Consider the following 16,337-nt stretch of genomic DNA (forward strand, 5'->3'; position numbering starts at 1 on the left):
GTAACCAAGGCTCCCTTGCCCATGTTAGACTTGATGCTATGAGATTGCCTGGGCTCTGCAGTTAATGCTGAGAACTCTTGAGCATCTGGATCACAGGCATGAAACTTTTAGTTTGCTGCTAACTTAGGAACATATGAATCATAGAATCCCTACAGTATAGAAACAGGCCATTCGGCCCAACAAGTCCACACCACTCCTCCAGAAAGCACTCCACCAAGACCCATTCCCCTATATTTCCCATGTCTAACCCACCTAACCCTAAACATCCCTGAACACTACGGGTAATTTAGCATGGCCAATCCACCTACCCTGTATATCTTTGGACTGTGGGAAGAAACCAGAGCACCCGGAGGAAACTCATGCAGACATAGGGAGAATGTGCAAACTCCAGACAGACAGTCCCTCAAGGGTGGAATTGAAACCAGGTCCCTGGTGCTGTGAGGCAGCAGTGCTAACCATGAGCCACCATGCTGCACTAATGCGAAGCTGGCCCTAGAGGGTTATTTTCTGGCTTTGTGTTTTTGTCAGTGGGCTGTGCTCACCAGGACGACATTTGTTGATACACAGTTGTGTTTTGTATGACTTTTTCCAACCACATGAGTGAGTTGCTGGGAAACTGTGTGGCACTGAGCTGAATGTTCAGCTTGTTCTCATAAAACCATTGTCATTTACAACATAAACAGAGGTATTTGACTATTTATTTGAGAAAGTGGTATCTGGCCAACAGTCCGTTTGCAGCTCTGGGTCTATACCTTTCCACAGCTTTTTTTTATGCCTACAGAAAGCAAGATTTGAATCTTGAGGTGAGACCTGATGAAAGTTTCTCCTTAGATACTGACAGTGTGACACATGATCAGGCCGTGCTTCCAGAATGCTCATTTATTTGAACCTGAAATTATTGACATTAATTGGACCAGATCTTGAATTTATGTGAACGTGTAAAATAAATATGGTGTTGGGGATGCATATGTATTAAGAATGCTGGGCCATCTCCTTTTCCTCTCTTGCCTGTCCCTCCTCAATGCTGACTCCTCTTGGATATTCAGTTTCCAATCTTGGTCACATCGCTGACACATCTTTCTAATGGTAGTCAAATCAAACTTCAATTTGTGCCTTCAAGGCAACAGCCTGTTTTGCAAATGCTATGTGTATTCAGACAGTGTGCCTTTAAAATCTTTAACACAGTTCTCTATTCTGACCCTGTTGGATGCTTTTCATGTCTTCTGTTTTTGCTTTCTTCTTCCTTTTTTACCAGCGTTGCTTCCCACAAATTTGAGCTCCCTCTCTGATTCCAGTACCCTTGCCGATCTAGATTAAACCCTCCTCAACAGCGCTCATGAATGTCCCTACAAGGACATTAGCTCCTGTCTGGCTAAGATGCAGTCCGACTGTATTCCCTCTAAGCCCTGCGGCTGTGTGCCCGCTAAACTGTTGGTGCATGGTGATTGACCCTCAGCATACAGACCATGGCATTCACTGTAACGATAATTAGTGGGAATGTTGGGCACCAACCTATCCTGGAATAACTGGAATGTCTCAGAAATCTGATTCCCTCCCTCCTGTACCAGTTCTCCAGCTGGATGTTACAATTTACAAGTCTGGGAAGACAGTTGTTCTCTGATTTTGTACGTTTAGCAAGCGGTGTGTTGTGCCATTACCCTGTGAGGTTCGGATATAGCTGTCAAAGTCATGGGGGCTGCCCACTTAGTCTTGGAACTGATGCAGGTTTCTGTGAGACAGCATGGCCCTGCCGTTTTCATGGGATAAAGTGCCGCAATGTGTTGAAACTGAAGGGGATTCCTTAAAGGTGAACATGACCCCAGAAAAAATTTGACGAAGTATTGATGAACTTTCTAAATGCAGATGCAGGAGACACATAAAAGATCTTAAAGTAAGGGAACACTTCGGAGGCAGCGATCATAATATGGTAGAGTTCAGTCTGCAGTTTGAAAGAGAGAAGGCAAAATCGGATGTAATGGTGTTACAGTTAAATAAAGGTAAGTACAGGGGCATGAGAGAGGAATTGACGAAAATTGACTGGAAGCAGAGCCTAGCGGGGAAGACAGTAAAGCAAAAATAACAGGTGTTTCTGAGTGTAATTGAGGACACAGTCAGAGGTTCATCCCAAAGAAAAGAAAGATTATCCGGGGTGAGATTAGACAGCCATGGCTGACAAAGGAAGTTAGGAAATGTATCAAAGGAAAAGAGACAGCCTATAAAGTGGCCAAGAGCATTGGGAAATCAGAAGATTGGGAAGTCTACGAAAACAAACAGAGGATAACAAAGAGAGCAATAAGGAAGGAGAGGATCAAATATGAAGGTAGGCTAGCTAGTAATATTAGAAATGATAGTAAAAGTTTTTTCAGGACATAAGAAACAAACGAGAGGCAAAAGTAGACATTGGGCCGCTCCAAATTGATGCTGGAAGGCTAGTGATGGGAGATAAGGAAATAGCTGAAGAACTTAATAAGTACTTTGCGTCAGTCTTCACAGTGGAAGACATGAGTAGTATGCCAACAATTAGGGAGAGTCAGGGGGCAGAGTTGAGTATGGTAGGCATTACAAAAGAGAAAGTGCTAGAAAGCTAAAAGGTCTAAAAATTGATAAATCTCCTGGCCCCAATGGGCTGCATCCCAGAGTTCTGAGGGAAGTGGCTGAGGGAATAGTGGAGACTTCGGTTGCGATCTTTCAAAAGTCACTGAAGTCTGGAAAGTCCCAGATGATTGGAAAATCGCTGTTATAACACCTTTGTTTAAGAAAGGATAAAGACAAAAGATGGAAAATTGTAGGCCGATTAGCCTAACCTCGGTTGTTGGTAAAATTCTAGAATCCATTGTTAAGGAAAGGATTTTTAAATTCTTGGAAGTGCAGGGTTGGGTTAGAACAAGTCAGCATGGATTTAGTAAGGGGAGGTCGTGCCTGACAAACCTGTTAGAATTCTTTGAAGAGGTAACAAGTATGTTAGACCAGGGAAACCCAGTAGATGTTGTCTATCTAGACTTCCAAAAGGCCTTTGAAAAGGTGCTTCATGGGATGCTGCTGAGTAAGGTAAGGGCCCATGGTGTTCGAGGTGAGCTACTGGCTTGGATTGAGGATTGGCTGTCTGACAGAAGGCAGAGAGTTGGGATAAAAGGCTCTTCTTCGGAATGACAGCCCGTGACAAGTGGTGTCCCGCAGCGTTCAGTGTTGGGGCCGCAGCTGTTTACTTCATATATTAATGATCTGGATGAAGGGACTGGGGGCATTCTGGCAAAGTTTGCCAATGATACGAAGTTAGTTGGAAAGGCAGGTAGTACTGAGGAGGTGGGGATGCTGCAGAAAGATTTAGACAGTTTAGGAGAGTGGTCCAGGAAACACCTGATGAAATTCAACGTGAGCAAATGCGAGGTCTTGCACTTTGGAAAAAAGAATACAGGCATGGACTATTTTCTAAATGGTGAGAAAATTCGTAAAGCAGAAGTACAAAGGGATCTGGGAGTGTTGGTGCAGGATTCTCTAAAGGTTAACTTGCAGGTAGAGTCTGTGATTAAGAAAGCGAATGTAATGTTGTCATTAATCTCAAGAGGGTTGGAATATAAAAGCAGTGATGTGCTTCTGAGACTTATAAAGTTCTAGTTAGGCCCCATTTAGAATACTGTGTCCAATTTTGGGCCCCACACCTCAGGAAGGACATAGCGGCCCTGGAGCGTGTCCAGCGGAGATTCTCATGGATGATCCCTGGAATAGCAGGTTTAACGTACGATGAACGGCTGAGGATCCTGGGACTGTACTCATTAGAGTTTAGAAGGTTGAGGGGAGATCTGATAGAAACTTACAAGATAATGTATGGCTTAGAAATGGTGGACGCTGGGAAGTTGTTTCCACTAGGCGGGAAGACTAGGACTGGTGGGCACAGCCTTAGAATTAGAGGGGGTAAATTTAAAATGGAAATGAGGAGACATTTCTTCAGCCAGAGAGTGATGGGCCTGTGGAATTCATTGCCACGGAGTGCAGTGTAGGTCGGGACGTTAAATGTCTTCAAGGCGGAGATTGATAAGTTCTTGATCTCACAAGGAATCAAGGGCTACAGGGAGAGTACAGGGAAGTGGAGTTGAAATGCCCATCAGCCATGATTTAAATGGTAGAGTGGGCTCGATGGGCCGAATGGCCTTACTTCTACTCCTATGTCTTATGGCCTTATGCAGGGAATTTTTCTATTCTAGTCATAGGGCTGCCAGCTCCATAGGAGGGATACTTCAACAAAACGACCTTTGAGTACTGAATGGGAATGAGAAAGAGAATGCCATATTGCTTCATGTAGTTCAATATGCATTAACCTTCTTTATTTTGTAATACTTGAATTAAACATTAGACTTGACTCTTGAATGTACAAGTGGCAGTTCCGTACCAAATGTGCTCCAGTAACATCATGCTGTGCAACAGACTGAACCTACAGTGGAGTGTGATTGTGAAGGCAGACTACGCAATGCACACACAAGTACAGCGATGAAGAAAAGACCGCCTTAAGGCAGATTTTGTACATGGGTGCATTTCCTATTTTAAAATTTTGTTGTGTCTACCCAGCTAGGTTACTCAACGGGGGAAAACTGTGCAGCTCGGCTGAAAGGATTATGGCCAGGCAAAATCGTTCCAACCACTCACTGTGAAATATTGAATGATTGGCCCCATCTGTTCATTGTCCAATAATAATGTGGTTAGCTCCAAATGAAAGAAGTGTTGTATTACACAAAATTAAATTTTCTGTTCCTCGCTGCCTGCTAATAAGACTGAGTTAATTTGTTCCTTATATCCTACCAGCCCAAACTAATTGAAAACCCATCTCTCAATGACCGGGTAGTCACAAAATAGGTTTGGATGTGGAATCTTTCTACCCCATTGACTGTCATCCTGCCATCGTCAATGTCTTTCAGCTCAATAATCAGGCAATTTTTGACTTTACTTCACTTTATTCTGTTAAGTAGTTGAGAACAGGATTTGTCATTTTCATTACCCAATTGTGGAGATTTTATGAAATCTGATGAAATGTTTCCTTTGAAAATAATTTTCCAAAAATAAAAATCTAGGAAGTCTGAATATTCCATCCCCTATTCCTAATTCCTCCGCCTCCGCCGCATCTGCTCCCACGATAAGACATTCCACTCCCGCACATCCCAGATGTCCAAGTTCTTTAAGGACCGCAACTTTCCCTCCACAGTGATCGAGAACGCCCTTGACCGCGTCTCCCGTATTTCCCGCAACACATCCCTCACACCCCGCCCCTGCCACAACCGCCCTAAGAGGATCCCCCTCGTTCTCACACACCACCCTTCAAACCTCCGGATACAACGCATCATCCTCCGACACTTTCGCCATTTACAATCCGACCCCACCACCCAAGACAATTTTCCATCCCCACGCCTGTCTGCTTTCCGGAGAGACCACTCTCTCCGTGACTCCCTTGTTCACTCCACACTGCCCTCCAACCCCACCACACCCGGCACCTTCCCCTGCAACCGCAGGAAATGCTACACTTGTCCCCACACCTCCTCCCTCACCCCTATCCCAGGCCCCAAGATGACATTCCACATTAAGCAGAGGTTCACCTGCACATCTGCCAATGTGGTATACTGCATCCACTGTACCCGGTGCGGCCTCCTGTACATTGGGGAAACCAAGCGGAGGCTTGGGGACCGCTTTGCAGAACACCTCCGCTCAGTTCGCAACAAACAACTGCACCTCCCAGTCGCAAACCATTTCCACTCCCCCTCCCATTCTCGAGATGACATGTCCATCATGGGCCTCCTGCACTGCCACAATGATGCCACCCGAAGGTTGCAGGAACAGCAACTCATATTCCGCCTGGGAACCCTGCAGCCATATGGTATCAATGTGGACTTCACCAGTTTCAAAATCTCCCCTTCCCCTACTGCATCCCTAAACCAGCCCAGTTTGTCCCCTCCCCCCACTGCACCACACAACCAGCCCAGCTCTTCCCCCCGACCCACTGCATCCCAAAACCAGTCCAACCTGTCTCTGCCTCCCTAACCGGTTCTTCCTCTCACCCATCCCTTCCTCCCACCCCAAGCCGCACCCCCATCTACCTACTAACCTCATCCCACCTCCTTGACCTGTCCGTCTTCCCTGGACTGACCTATCCCCTCCCTACCTCCCCACCTATACTCTCTCCACCTATCTTCTTTACTCTCCATCTTCGGTCTGCCTCCCCCTCTCTCCCTATTTATTCCAGTTCCCTCTCCCCATCCCCCTCTCTGATGAAGGGTCTAGGCCCGAAACGTCAGCATTTGTGCTCCTGAGATGCTGCTTGGCCTGCTGTGCTCATCCAGCCTCACATTTTATTATCTTGGAATTCTCCAGCATCTGCAGTTTCCATTATGTCTGAAAACTGTTTGGGCCATGTGACTGTGCTGGTTCATTGTAAGAGTGTTCCACTGGTAATCTATTTTCCCTAGGTAGCGGTACATCGTCCTCTGCTTCAGCTGTTCAGCTGCTTATTCTTTCAACAATTTCAATATCTTGGTCTTAGCCATTTGCTATGATACAAGCTTGACATTGTAACAATCCTGCCCAAATATTTTTTTCTCCAGGATCCGTAATAATGACTAGGAAACTACTGGATTGTGGTCAAAGTGCAGTGCAAAGTGCACCAATATCCTTCAGGATATTTTATTTGCTCAGCTTGGACAAAACAAAGTCATTTTTCCTTTGAAATACAATCACCATTTCTTTTCATTTTGGGTGTGCAAATCAAACATATTTTAGTGATGCATGGGTATTGACCAGGATACCATGAAACTATCAAGAATTGTCTCGTTTGCCAGTGCCCTCCAGGGTAGGAAGTCTGCCATCCTTACCTGGCCTGGCGAACGTGTAACTCCAGACCCACAGCAATATGTATGGCTGCTTCTCATCTGGTCTAAGAAATGCTGAGCCATTCAGATCAAGAGGTGCAAGAACAGGAGGGCCTGGGTGGATGTGTACGCAGATCATTGAAGGTCACAGGACCCATGGCGAGAGCAGTTGATAAAGCACACAGTGCCCTCAGCTTTATTAATATGGGCAGAGAGTATGAGAGTAGGGAGGTGATGTTGAACCTGTACATCCCACTCATTTGGCCTGAACTGGAGGACAGCATACACCTCTAGGTACCACCCTGCAGCAAAGGTAATAATGCATTGGAAAGAGTGCAGAAGTGATTTACATGACTGGTCCCAGCAATGAGAAGTCATGAGGATGGGTTGAAGAAATTGAGACAGTTCACCTGGAAGAGAAGAGGGCTCAGAGGAGTTAGAACATAGAACATAGAACAGTACAGCACAGAACAGGCCCTTCAGCCCACGATGTTGTGCCAACCATTGATCCTCATGTATGCACCCTCAAATTTCTGTGACCATATGCATGTCCAGCAGTCTCTTAAATGTCCCCAATGACCTTGCTTCCACAACTGCTGCTGGCAACGCATTCCATGCTCTCACAACTCTCTGTGTAAAGAACCCGCCTCTGACATCCCCTCTATACTCTCCTCCAACCAGCTTAAAACTATGACCCCTCGTGCTAGCCATTTCTGCCCTGGGAAATAGTCTCTGGCTATCAACTCTATCTATGCCTCTCATTATCTTGTATACCTCAATTAGGTCCCCTCTCCTCCTCCTTTTCTCCAATGAAAAGAGACCGAGCTCAGTCAACCTCTCTTCATAAGATAAGCCCTCCAGTCCAGGCAGCATCCTGGTAAACCTCCTCTGAACCCTCTCCAAAGCATCCACATCTTTCCTATAGTAGGGCGACCAGAACTGGACACAGTATTCCAAATGCAGTCTAACCAAAGTTTTATAGAGTTGCAACAAGATCTCACAACTCTTAAACTCAATCCCCCTGTTAATGAAAGCCAAAACACCATATGCTTTCTTAACAACCTTGTCCACTTGGGTGGCCATTTTAAGAGATCTATGCATCTGCACACCAAGATCCCTCTGTTCCTCCACGCTGCCAAGAATCTTATCCTTAATCCTGTACTCAGCTTTCAAATTCGACCTTCCAAAATGCATCACCTCGCATTTATCCAGGTTGAACTCCATCTGCCACCTCTCAGCCCATCTCTGTATCCTGTCAATGTCCCGCTGCAGCCTGCAACAGCCCTCTATACTGTCAACGACACCTCCAAGCTTTGTGTCGTCTGCAAACTTGCTGACCCATCCTTCAATCCCCTCATCCAAGTCATTAATAAAAATTACAAACAGTAGAGGCCCAAGGACAGAGCCCTTTGGAACCCCACTCACCACTGACTTCCAGGCAGAATATTTTCCTTCTACTACCACTCGCTGTCTTCTGTTGGCCAGCCAATTCTGTATCCAGACAGCGAAGTTCCCCTGTATCCCATTCCTCCTGACCTTCTGAATGAGCCTACCATGGGGAACCTTATCAAATGCCTTGCTGAAGTCCATATACACCACATCCACAGCTCGACCCTCATCAACTTTTCTAGTCACATCCTCAAAGAACTCGATAAGGTTTGTGAGGCATGACCTGCCCCTCACAAAGCCGTGTTGACTGCATTTGATCAAGCCATGCTCTTCCAGATGGTCATAAATCCTATCCCTCAGAATCCTTTCTAACACCTTGCAGGCGACAGACGTGAGACTTACTGGTTGTACAGAGGTTTTCAAAATCATGATTGGGCTGGGAAGAGAAACTAGGGAGAAGCTGTTTCCACTTATGGATAGCTTCAAAGTGATCTGTAAGAGAAACAAACATGAGAAAAAAATGTTCAGTCAGTGAATAGTCAGAGTGTGGAATGCACTGCCTCGAAATGAGAAGGAGGCAGGTTCAATTGAGGCTCTCAAAAGAGCATTGGATAGTGACCTGGATGGAAATGGTGTACAGGGCTGTGGGGAAAAGGTAACAGGTAATAGAGCCAGGATAATAAAACGTGAGGCTGGATGAACACAGCAGGCCGAGCAGCATCTCAGGAGCACAAAAGCTGACGTTTTGGGCCTAGACCCTTCATCAGAGAGGGGGATGGAGAGAGGGTTCTGGAATAAATAGGGAGAGAGGGGGAGGCGGACCGAAGATGGAGAGTAAAGAAGATAGGTGGAGAGGAGAGTATAGGTGGGGAGGTAGGGAGGGGATAGGTCAGTCCAGGGAAGACGGACAGGTCAAGGAGGTGGGATGAGGTTAGTAGGTAGCTGGAGGTGCGGCTTGGGGTGGGAGGAAGGGATGGGTGAGAGGAAGAACCGGTTAGGGAGGCAGAGACAGGTTGGACTGGTTTTGAGATGCAGTGGGTGGGGGGGAAGAGCTGGGCTGGTTGTGTGGTGCAATGGGGGGAGGGGACGAACTGGGCTGGTTTAGGGATGCAGTAGGGGAAGGGGAGATTTTGAAACTGGTGAAGTCCACATTGATACCATATGGCTGCAGGGTTCCCAGGCGGAATATGAGTTGCTGTTCCTGCAACCTTCGGGTGGCATCATTGTGGCAGTGCAGGAGGCCCATGATGGACATGTCATCTCGAGAATGGGAGGGGGAGTGGAAATGGTTTGCGACTGGGAGGTGCAGTTGTTTGTTGCGAACAGAGCGGAGGTGTTCTGCAAAGCGGTCCCCAAGCCTCCGCTTGGTTTCCCCAATGTAGAGGAAGCCGCACCGGGTACAGTGGATGCAGTATACCACATTGGCAGATGTGCAGGTGAACCTCTGCTTAATGTGGAATGTCATCTTGGGGCCTGGGATAGGGGTGAGGGAGGAGGTGTGGGGACAAGTGTAGCATTTCCTGCGGTTGCAGGGGAAGGTGCCGGGTGTGGTGGGGTTGGAGGGCAGTGTGGAGCGAACAAGGGAGTCATGGAGAGAGTGGTCTCTCCGGAAAGCAGACAGGGGAGGGGATGGAAAAATGTCTTGGGTGGTGGGGTCGGATTGTAAATGGCGGAAGTGTCGGGAGGATGATGCGTTGTATCTGGAGGTTGGTAGGGTGGTGTGTGAGAACGAGGGGGATCCTCTTAGGGTGGTTGTGGCGGGGGCGGGGTGTGAGGGATGTGTTGCGGGAAATACGGGAGACGCGGTCAGGGGCGTTCTCGATCACGTTGGGGGGAAAGTTGCGGTCCTTAAAGAACTTGGATATCTGGGATGTGCGGGAGTGGAATGTCTTATCGTGGGAGCAGATGCGGCGGAGGCGGAGGAATTGGGAATAGGGGATGGAATTTTTGCAGGAGGGTGGGCACTCCCTTGTTCGCTCCACACTGCCCTCCAACCCCACCACACCCGGCACCTTCCCCTGCAACCGCAGGAAATGCTACACTTGTCCCCACACCTCCTCCCTCACCCCTATCCCAGGCCCCAAGATGACATTCCACATTAAGCAGAGGTTCACCTGCACATCTGCCAATGTGGTATACTGCATCCACTGTACCCGGTGCGGCCTCCTGTACATTGGGGAAACCAAGCGGAGGCTTGGGGACCGCTTTGCAGAACACCTCCGCTCAGTTCGCAACAAACAACTGCACCTCCCAGTCGCAAACCATTTCCACTCCCCCTCCCATTCTCTAGATGACATGTCCATCATGGGCCTCCTGCACTGCCACAATGATGCCACCCGAAGGTTGCAGGAACAGCAACTCATATTCCGCCTGGGAACCCTGCAGCCCAATGGTATCAATGTGGACTTCACCAGTTTCAAAATCTCCCCTTCCCCTTCTGCATCCCTAAACCAGCCCAGTTTGTCCCCTCCCCCCACTGCACCACACAACCAGCCCAGCTCTTCCCCCCCACCCACTGCATCCCAAAACCAGTCCAACCTGTCTCTGCCTCCCTAACCGGTTCTTCCTCTCACCCATCCCTTCCTCCCACCCCAAGCCGCACCTCCAGCTACCTACTAACCTCATCCCACCTCCTTGACCTGTCCGTCTTCCCTGGACTGACCTATCCCCTCCCTACCTCCCCATCTACACTCTCTCCACCTATCTTCTTTACTCTCCATCTTCAGTCCGCCTCCCCCTCTCTCCCTATTTATTCCAGTTCCCTCTCCCCATCCCCCTCTCTGATGAAGGGTCTAGGCCCAAAACGTCAGCTTTTGTGCTCCTGAGATGCTGCTTGACCTGCTGTGTTCATCCAGCCTCACATTTTATTATCTTGGAATTCTCCAGCATCTGCAGTTCCCATTATCTCAGGTAATAGAGCCAGTGCAGGCATGATGGGCCAAATAATCTGCTCCTATGCTGGAATAATTCTGTGACAGTACTCCAAGTGTGGTCTTCCCTAAGCCCTGTACAGTTGTAGCAAGCCATTCCCACTTCTATATGTGAATTGTCCTGCTATGAAGGTCAATGCACCGTTGGCCTCCTACACCCACCAGCTTACTTCCAGCAGCTGGTGTTCACAGAAAACCCGGGCCTCATTGCACTTCCCCTTATCCTTATTCATCACCAATCAGATAATGACCTCGCTTTGAAGTTTTTCATCATACAGAGAGGACAGTGACCCCGGGCTGCTATTCCACACTCATAGGCAGCTATTTAAAATTGGTAATGGTAAAGACCCAGCTATCAAGTTGCCTGTTTGCCCAGCAGGCTGCAGGCCCTGTGAAACCTCACAGAGAGAAATGATTACAAATAGAACATTGAGATAGTAGTAACTGCTGATGTTAGAGAATCTGAGGTAACAAGGAGTGGAGTTGGATGAACACAGCAGGCCAAACAGCATCAGAGGAGCAAGAGGGCTAATGTTTTGGGTCTGGACCCTTCAGAAAAGGGTCCAGACCTGAAACGTCAGCCTTCCTGCTCCTCTGATGCTGCTTGGCCTGCTGTGTTCATCCACCTCTACACCTTGTTATCACAAATAGAACGTTGCCTGGAAAACTGCATGTGTGCTTGCTGATGTTCTCTATGTGTCATGGTTTGAAGATTTTCTTTCGGGTTACAGGTGAAATGTTACGGAAATTTTTGTATATTCAAGGTTTTTTTTTCAAGACAAGGAATTGATTTCATTGTTGACTCAGCAATGAAAGTTTCTAATTAGGTATCCCGTACAGCTGGTCAGTGCCCCAGTTGTCCCATAGTCAGAGTCAACTTTGCTGTTACTCTTTAATAAACTATTCTCCAACTGCCAGAATTTTCCCAAAACTGGCTAAACCACAGGTCAGCTTTGATTGTTGTGGAGAGTGAGGGATAGTGCTTAATAGTGCCAGGGAATTACAGAACCAAGAGCATGCCCATTCTCCCCAATGTAATGTAGCTGTGGTCTTTGTAGAAGCACCAAGTACGGTAACAACATAGCAAACCAGCAAAACACCTTCGGCAGCTTTAAAAGAACTGATACAGCCTCCACACAATGACATCTCAAGAAACTTGACAACATCCAGGACAAAACAACCCTTTTGATTGGCACCACAGCCTCAAGTGTTCGCTCTCTCCACCGAGGATGGTCACTTGCAGTAATGTTTACCATTGACAAGCTGCCATGCAGAAATTCACCTTCCAGGCCTAAGGCCACAAGCATCTAGAAGGATAAGGGCAGCAGTTACATGCAAACGCTGACACTTGTAAGTTCCCCTCCAAGGCACTCACTGTCCTTCCCTATCACTGGGTCAAAGCCTCTCTCCCTGATGGCTTTGTGGGTTTACCTATACCAAATGGACTGCAGCAGTTCAAGAGAGCACCTTCTCAGGGGCAACTGTGGATGGGCACTAAATGTGGGGCCAGCCAGAGACACCCACATTCCACAAATGAATAGCCCTAGGGTCTGCAGTTGGGGCAGAGGGAAGACGCCATATAGGAGAGCCCGTTGGTCTTGGAGTTTAGATTGGATGACCTCAGAGACATTGTGGCTCGAGGAGCCCGAATATGCTTGGTGTATTTTGGCATATGGGGTCCTCTCTGCCTGGGGTCAAGCAGGTTGGTAGTCTCTGGCAGTCCTCCATGTGCCAGCCACCTGGGGTAACTGTTCCTGCGAACACATGGCAGTGACTAGTGTGTATTCCTGACTGTACATACCCACGGAGGGGTCAGTATCTGAGCTGGTGGAGGGTGCAGGAGGCAGCCTGGCACGTGCATCCTCTGAGAACTTGTGGCTTCTTCCACCAAGTTAGCAGAGGAGAAGCTGTAGGGTAGGGCAAGGCTCTTAGCTTTGGGAAAGTGTTGTAAACAAGGGTAGGTGCTCTGTCATGGAATGAACACACTGACTGGGAGAGTAGCCCAGCTGTAGACAGTGCTTCTTCCTCGGTGCGCAGGACATGTGTGTTTTGGCATCACCATGAGCTTTTGGGGTTGTCACCGACCGGTGCTGGGACCCTTACCTTGTAGGAAGGACAGAACAGAATGGTGAGTACCCGACCACCTCTTCCGCATTGTGGGCTTTTTAAAATCCATTCACGGGATGAGGGCATCACTGTCCAGGCCAACATTTATCGCCCATTCCTAATTGCCCAGAGTCACATGTAGGCCAGGTAAGGATGGCAATTTCTGACCCTAAAGGACATCAGTAACTCAGATGGACTTTCTCCCGACATTTGGCAACGATGTCACGGTCACCATCTGACTCTCCAGTTTTTAACTGAATTCATATGCCACTATCTGCCATAGCGGGATTCAAACCCAGGTCTCCAGAACATTGGCCGGCTCCCTGGATTGACAGTCTAGTGATAATACCATTAGGCCATCACCTCCTGAAGAGAGAGAGGGAAGCATTGTGTGAGATGGAAGTGTTTTGGCACAGTGCTGGTGCAGGTGGGGCAAAGCTGGTGATGTGTCCTGAGAGGTGAGTGAGCAGGAGAGGGCAGGGCAGAGGTTTGTAGTGGGTGAGTGAGAGTGAGTGGTGTTTCAGAGGGTAAAGTATGAACCTTGCTGGAAGGTTGATGTTGGAGTAGAGAAAGAGTGTGTGTTGAGAGAGGCCATCAAAAATGTATCTCAGTTGCACTGAGTTTTATTTGGTGACTGTTGGAAATTATAGTTAGTAAATATGCTGGTCTCTGAAGGTATATTTTTGAGGCTAGTCTGTCTGGATTTAGTTTTATTTATAATAGTTTGACTTCTGTTCTCTTGCAGGCTGCTTGTTTGAAGCTGATGTGTGCAAACCCTATGAGATCTGTGTAAATGGTGAGTAATTTCTACACTTTCTGAGGTTGTTTGTACTTGCGGATGCCAGAATGCTGCTGTTAAACTGATGAGTTTCCGTGATAATTGTCAGCCACAAATTGCAGTGTGTTTATCCACCAAATCCTTTGCTGCAGCTTTACCTTGTGTAGTTTAGCTGGCACATTTGAGACAGACCCCATGGCTCCTCTGTAGCTTGCTAAGTTATTATCGACTAAGCAATCCAGTATCGCAGGTCCGCAGTTTGATTCCTGGAGTGTCATCCCGGAATGGTTACAGAACGGAGAGAGGCAAGTCACTCTGTTGTGTTGCACCAGGCTAAAAAGCCAAGTCACCATGGTGGGCCCTGTGTCACTCCTAACCAGGGGCTTAACCAGATTAACCATACCAGTAGTACGGCTGGAAGTACTGGCTTAGAGACTCCAAAGCCCTAAGAACCTCTCTACAATCTGCATTACTCAATTTGAGAATGTGATGGTGTACTTTTTACTTCTTACAAACACTGAAAAAGCTTAATGGTAAGCAGCAAAGAGAGGGTCACGTAAAATGCTTGCATACTCGACCAAACATCTACCCTGCCAACCACCAGTGAGTGTACACGATTGACAGGATGTACTGTACCTACTCACTAAGCTTTATTGGACAGCACCTTCTGGTCCTTCAACCTTCATTGCCAAGAAGAACAAAAGCAGCAACGTCAAGGGAGCACAGACCACTCCATCTTCTTCCCCAATTTCCACATGTCAACTTGCACTTACGTCAATGTTTCTGTTTTGTCAGTGGAATTCCTTACCTCGCCTTACCTTGGGAACACTCCCAAGAACAAAGATGCTGGCTCAACGAAAAAAAAACACACCACCATCTTCTCAAGGCAGCCAGAAATAAGCGATAAATTCAGCCAGGCCAATGTGGGCCATATCCTGAGAACAAAGGTTACTGAGTTGGTGCCGGTGCAGAAGGAGGCAGTGTGGCCTCTCGTATTGGTGTAAGCTGTCTAACTGAGCATCTCACTTCATATCATTCTCCTTCCTCCTCCCTGCCTGCACATTATTCCTTTTCAATTAATTGTTGAATGAAGTTGTGAATGCTTCAATTGAATCTGTTTCTACCACTTGCTGTGTTAACTGGAATTTTTTGTCCCTGTAGCTGTTGTGTAAACCTCATCTGCACTCTCTCTAGTCCTTTCACATTCCTCCTTGTGCCCAGAACAGCAAGCAATATTTCAATTGAGGCTAAAGTAGGAACGAGATTTTGTTTCTGAGTGTCACTCTGTGATGGAGCTGAACATAAGAACTAGCAGCAGAATTAGGCCATTCAGCCCTTCAAGCCTGCATTACTGTCCAAAAGGATTATCTGATCTGGTTGGGTTCTGAGCCACGTTCCCAATGATCCTCAATACCTTTTGATTCCTTTCCTTAACAAGAATGTATCTACGTCTGCCTTTAAAATATTTGATGACCATACATCCACAGTCTTCTGAGGTAAAGAGTTCCAGAAGTTGCACAAAGAGAAAATAAATTCTTTCATCTGTGCCCTAACTGAGTTCCCCTGATTAAAAAACAATGTCCCTGAGTTCTGAACTCACCCACGGAAGGAAGCATCTACTTTCTCGAGACCATTGCTTTCTCTCCACAGATGTTGACAGACCTGCTGAGTTTTCCCAGCAGTTTCTTTCTTAATTTCTAATATCCTCTTCCAATTTCTGATGAAAACAACTCCAGTCTGTCCAATCTTTCCTCATAGGACAACCTGCTCATTCCAGGTATCAATCTAGTAAACTAGGAGACCAAAGCTGCACACCTGTATATCTGAACCATAAAATTCTACTTTCATATCCAGTTTCTCTCATAAAGTCTGGCTTTCCATTTGCCTTCCTGATTGTCTCTCTGCATACTAATTTTTTGAGACCCGTGCGCTAGAACATCCAGATCCTCTGTATCTCATGGCAATAATTTTCCATTTAAGTAATTCCCTGCTTTTAAAATTTTTTGTTGCCAAAGGAAAACAACTTCACATTTTCCCATGTGATACCCCATCTGCCAGATTTTTGCCTACTACTCAACCTATCTATATTGGTCTGCTCCTTATAATATCATGTTCACAACGCACTTTCCTTTCTACTTTTGTGTCATTTGCAAACTTTATACCTTCAATCCCCTCATCTAAGTTACTGGTATAAATTGTAACGAAAATTAGGACTGAGCACAGATCTTTGCAGGACACCACTTGCCTTATTCTGCAAGTCTTAAAAAAGGCCCATTTATTCATACT

The 16,337-nt window shown here is 46.9% G+C and overlaps 1 protein-coding gene across 4 annotated transcripts in view; it reads left to right on the forward strand.

Annotated features, from left to right (window-relative positions):
- Positions 1 to 16,337, forward strand: part of ptprn2 (protein tyrosine phosphatase receptor type N2) — a 949,211-nt gene that overhangs the window by 72,118 nt on the left and 860,756 nt on the right. For all 4 annotated transcript variants that reach the window (XM_048556814.2, XM_059639614.1, XM_048556833.2 and 1 more), the window contains exon 2: positions 14,019 to 14,069. In XM_048556814.2, coding sequence (XP_048412771.1) covers positions 14,019 to 14,069 — 51 coding nt within the window. The remainder of the gene's footprint in view (positions 1 to 14,018; positions 14,070 to 16,337) is intronic.

This window comes from Stegostoma tigrinum, chromosome 2, assembly GCF_030684315.1.
Source record: "Stegostoma tigrinum isolate sSteTig4 chromosome 2, sSteTig4.hap1, whole genome shotgun sequence".
Lineage (NCBI taxonomy): Eukaryota > Metazoa > Chordata > Chondrichthyes > Orectolobiformes > Stegostomatidae > Stegostoma > Stegostoma tigrinum.